The sequence below is a fragment of the Cibotium barometz genome, chromosome 3 (genome assembly GCF_041138505.1).
Source record: "Cibotium barometz isolate CiBa-2024 chromosome 3, ASM4113850v1, whole genome shotgun sequence".
In the NCBI taxonomy this organism is placed as follows: Eukaryota; Viridiplantae; Streptophyta; class Polypodiopsida; order Cyatheales; family Cibotiaceae; genus Cibotium; species Cibotium barometz.
In genome coordinates this window covers 15123319-15127564 of record NC_141048.1, presented here as the reverse complement: position 1 = coordinate 15127564, position 4246 = coordinate 15123319, and the positions used below count along the sequence as shown (strand labels likewise).

Genomic DNA, 4246 nt, shown 5'->3' with positions numbered 1-4246 from the left:
CTTATGAAAACAACTGTGCAAATTTAGGGCGCAGATCAGACAAAAAACAGCTTACAATTCTGAAAGTACTGTTGGCTGATCTAAACTCAGCCAATCTGAAGGTTACATAGGCTGGACATCAAGACTCTAGACAAATTAATTTGAAGATCAAGGGGAGATACAAGCCTGGGCTAGATCCTTGAAAATGAGAATCGCAATCCTTGGATAACTATCAGAGATCCAGACCTTTGCTTCAAAAACATAAAGAACCACAGTTTACAGAACCCCTAACCCTGATACAGCAAAAAAACAGGTGAAACCCAATATGAAACTTAAGGTAAACTTGCGTTAAATGACATGAACAGTGAGCACACAAACAGTACATATCCACATGTTCATATTTATACATTACGTATATGGGGGAAGATAGTGGAGGCTAAAGGGGGATCTTGGCTGGATAACGTCAGTTAAATCGGCAGGAGAGAGTCACAAATCATACAAGAATGCCAATCTTAAACCATCTGAAGCTCAAAAATCATCGGAATCTTTCAGATCATGGTGATGCCTCCATCATCCCCATCCTCCATATTATACTGCCGTCTGCAATGCATGTAAGATGGTGAGATCAGCTTAGGAAAATACCCTGCTCAAATTTCTTAACATCACTGCCATCTGCAAGGTCTGATAAGTTACAACTTACAAGAAAAATGTATGAAGCCATTAACCATCAGTTCAAGACAAAAAACCTTAAGAGTTCTTTATCATACTCACCGTAAGTGCCAGGAATGGAGAAGAAAACCCAACCTTACCAGAAAGACATAACCCAGCTCTCCTCCACCAAAACTTCAAGCTCAAAGATTAGCGTTACCAAGAATCAATGTCCTGGCTTGAGCAGACTCATGGTGCCTTGTAGTGATGACAGGAACCACTGGAACAGTATAAGGGTTGTTCTTACAGTAAGAGATAATCATTGCCTTAGAACAAAAGACTATCAGAAGCATGCAAGATAATCAAAATTGCCATCGTCCTAAGAGTACATGTAATGGCCTCAGAAAGTATAGACTATGCCAACATGGTTACCCCACTGGACTCGCATTTAGTAAGGATGCTAGTTAGCTAAAAGAAAGCAGTACTGAGATTCTTTGTAGAAGAACGGATATAAATTGTACTACCAAAAACAAGGACATTACTACAGGTACAAATCCTCTAAACCATTGGCTAACACTACATCAAATCCATAGGGATCCAATCTAACATAATAAAATCTTGCAAAAGGCAATCTAATGCATCAAGTGTACTTCCAGCATGTAAGCCAGAAAACAGACACTATGTATTAAGACCCTGCTACAATAACCGGACACTTTAAGAAAGCCATGTTCGTATCTATGTGTGTCTGCAAGGTTGCGGGAACTCACGATAATGCAGGTCTTTCTAACCTCTACCTTTTCCAACAAACATCACCTATTGTAAGGGTGGTAACGCCCATTACCATAACCACGGCTGCTAACACCATAACCTCCACCCCCATAATTGTAGCCATAACCAGATCCAGAGCCATAGCCTGCATAATTATAGGCCATTCCACCATAACCATCATCAACATCACTGAAGCCATAGGATCCTCCAAAGCCACCACCATAACCATAGACACCACCATACGGGTAGTCTCCAGGCCTTCCTCCACCCCTATTGTAGTAACCACCTGCTCCTCCATAATAGGGAGCATCAGCTGCACTAAAGGCTCCATAGAACCCTGCATTTGAATCGTAACCACCACCGCCTCTGCCTCCAAAATGGCCACCCCTGTCGTGACCTGGAGGAGGTTCGTTGGCTCTCTTTGGTTCTGCTTTCTTAATCTCAACCTGAAACAAGGCCAACCCGTACATACCAAATATTTAGTGAAGCAAAAGCTTTAATGCAGAAACCTGCAAGCAACACAACTTTTACCTGCTTTCCATCTATTTCATGCATCTTCCCTTGAGCCAAAATCTCTTCTACTACGTGCTCGCTCTCAAAAGTAACAAATCCAAATCCACGAGATCTCCCAGTTTTGTGATCTTGCATTATTTGGCATTCAGCGATTTTACCAAACTTTTCAAAATAACTTTTAAATTCCTCTGCATCACATGATGGATGGTCAGTCAATGAGGAGACTAGACCTTGGGCTTGAAAAAGAGAAACCCTCAATCTCCACAAGGGGGCATGGTTTTCGTGTGGAAGTCAAAATCAAGTGCTGTTCAATTTTGAAGGCGCCTGCACCCTAATATCTACTGGTATTCATGAAGCAGAAAAACAAGATCCTGACAATATTCAAGAGGAGATATTAGTCTTGCCTTCTGAGGTGGAGGTTGTAAGGCCTCCAACAAAAACTTTCTTTGTCTTTGGTCCTTTGCTTGGTGCAGACATCTTTTCACGTGGTACAGTCCGCTTGGCCTCAACCTGAAATGTAAGAAAAGATCTTTAATCAATAAGGTATACTAACATACAGAAATGACCCCACACTTCAAAACAAAAGAAAAACCAACGTTACCGTTCTCCCATCCAGAATGTGAGTGTCCTGCAGAACCCTATCAACAATAGAAGGGTCAGCAAATGTGACAAAACCAAAGCCTCGAGGATGTCCGGTACTTCGATTTTTCATAATGACAGAATCTGTGATCTCCCCATACTTCTTGAAATGGCCAGTCAACATTTCTGGACAAACAGGGCGAGAAATTGAGCTGAAGAGTCTGCATACAGGAAGCAATTACTGCAGAGAGAGAAAGAGGGAAGGAGAAGAAATACCTACCTGTAGTTGTCTCTCTTGTCAGACCACCAATAAAAATCTTACCTCTGCAGCAAAGAAATAACAGGTAGAAAAAATCAGCTCAAAAGGACAAAGTAGAATAAAGCTAGCCCTGTGACAAACTTGACAGGAAAATAGTAAACCAGAATTGACATTGACACACCTGATATCGCTTCAAAATACGCATACATAACACAGGCCAAAACTTACTCTGCGAGAGGGCATAACACGAAAATAGGTATGAAGCTTTGTATGAGAGGGGAAAGGGGGGTACTAAACAAGTCAGAACAAGGCGACGACAACCATTACCAACTAGGCGAAACCATAGAAAAGCACAGGTCTCAGACAATTGTACAAGCTGAAACTAGGGTAAGAATCAGTGCAAGACTAACTCTGTAATACAAAAAACAACTAGCTCTGTGACAAGGAAAACACAGGCAATAATTAGGGCAAACCTAACCATACCAGAAGAAAAGAACACTATTTGGCAAATAAGCCAAAAATAGGGTTACAGACTCACTTGACCACATTGGGGTCACAAAAACTCTTGAACACATTACAGAAAAAATGTGAGCATAGAGGAAACGTTCGGGCAAATACTAACCCGGAAGGACTGACATTGTCGTCCGAGGAGTCCTTTGCAGTAGCAACCGCTTTCTTGATACCATCGCCATGGGAAGCCGCATCTCCGTTCTGCATCGCCACATCGTCTTCGCCTGGCGTGTCTTTAAGAGCCTTCTCTGCACCTTCTACCTCTTCTTCTTCATCTATGTCTTCTGCTTCCTCTTCTTCGATCTCTTCTGCAGCCACCTCCTCAACTGATGCTGCTTCTTCTTCTTCTACTGCTACTTCATCTTCTGCTGCTTCTTCTTCATCCTCATCTTCACCTTCTGCTGATATTACTGCTTCTTCGCCCTCATCTTCGCCTCCTGCTAATACTGCTGCTTCTTCCTTTTCTTCCTCCCCAATTTCTTCTCCTTGTTTCTGCTCCTCGGCCTGTCTCATGGAAACCTCTTCCTCTTGCTGCTGCTCACTCTGCACAGGCTCCTCTTTTCTGGCATTCTTGGCAGCAGCCGAAACCTTCTTGCCGTTCTGTGCAGCGGGGGCCATGGCAGCAGGATCAATACGCAAAGACTGTGACGTGAGGGAGAGGACGTTTTCTTGAAACCAAACTCAACTGTGTTCAATTAGAATAACCCTAGTGCAATCTTGTAGAAGGTCAAAATTTTATGGCCTCAAAGGTCATTACCAAAATCAATCAATCTCAACTTTTGGAAACATCAATCCGAATATAAAAGGAGATGTAGCTTTTGAAGAAGCTTTTCCTATCTATTTTCAAAGGTCATTACCAAAATCAATCAATCTCAACTTTTGGAAACATCAATCTGAATATAAAAGGAGATGTAGCTTTTGAAGAAGCTTTTCCTATCTATTTTTAATCATCCCTTCGTCTCGTGAGTGAGTCTTACTTCCAGCTCTCAT

The 4246-nt window shown here is 42.1% G+C and overlaps 1 protein-coding gene across 3 annotated transcripts; it reads right to left on the bottom strand.

Annotated features, from left to right (window-relative positions):
* Positions 1-305: 305 nt before the first annotated feature.
* LOC147639749 (uncharacterized) lies at positions 306-3975 on the bottom strand. Of its 3 annotated transcripts, XR_015261904.1 has the most exons (8): positions 3369-3975; positions 2768-2811; positions 2510-2673; positions 2313-2418; positions 1927-2096; positions 1469-1841; positions 751-907; positions 306-579 (listed from the first exon to the last, which is right to left on the bottom strand). XR_015261904.1 is itself a non-coding variant. In XM_086773502.1 (7 exons), exons 1-7 carry the CDS (start codon positions 3872-3874, stop codon positions 831-833), a joined length of 1440 nt encoding a protein of 479 aa, XP_086629628.1. In that variant the 5' UTR covers positions 3875-3975; the 3' UTR covers positions 306-830. The 3 variants fall into 3 exon arrangements, 2 of the variants coding, with proteins under 2 accessions (XP_086629628.1, XP_086629636.1); XM_086773502.1 differs by having other exon boundaries at positions 306-907; XM_086773510.1 differs by lacking the exon at positions 751-907.
* Positions 3976-4246: the final 271 nt, after the last annotated feature.

What these genes read in the sequence shown, in the direction of transcription:
- LOC147639749 (XM_086773502.1), bottom strand. Translation starts at nt 3,874, where the DNA reads ATGGCCCCCGCTGCACAGAACGGCAAGAAGGTTTCGGCTGCTGCCAAG. An exon ending in GACAAGAGAGACAACTACAG is followed by an intron (nt 2,674 to 2,767) that starts GTAGGTATTTCT and finishes CTGTTTGTCCAG; the next exon opens with AAATGTTGACTGGCCATTTC. An exon ending in TACAACCTCCACCTCAGAAG is followed by an intron (nt 2,097 to 2,312) that starts GCAAGACTAATA and finishes CATGTGATGCAG; the next exon opens with AGGAATTTAAAAGTTATTTT.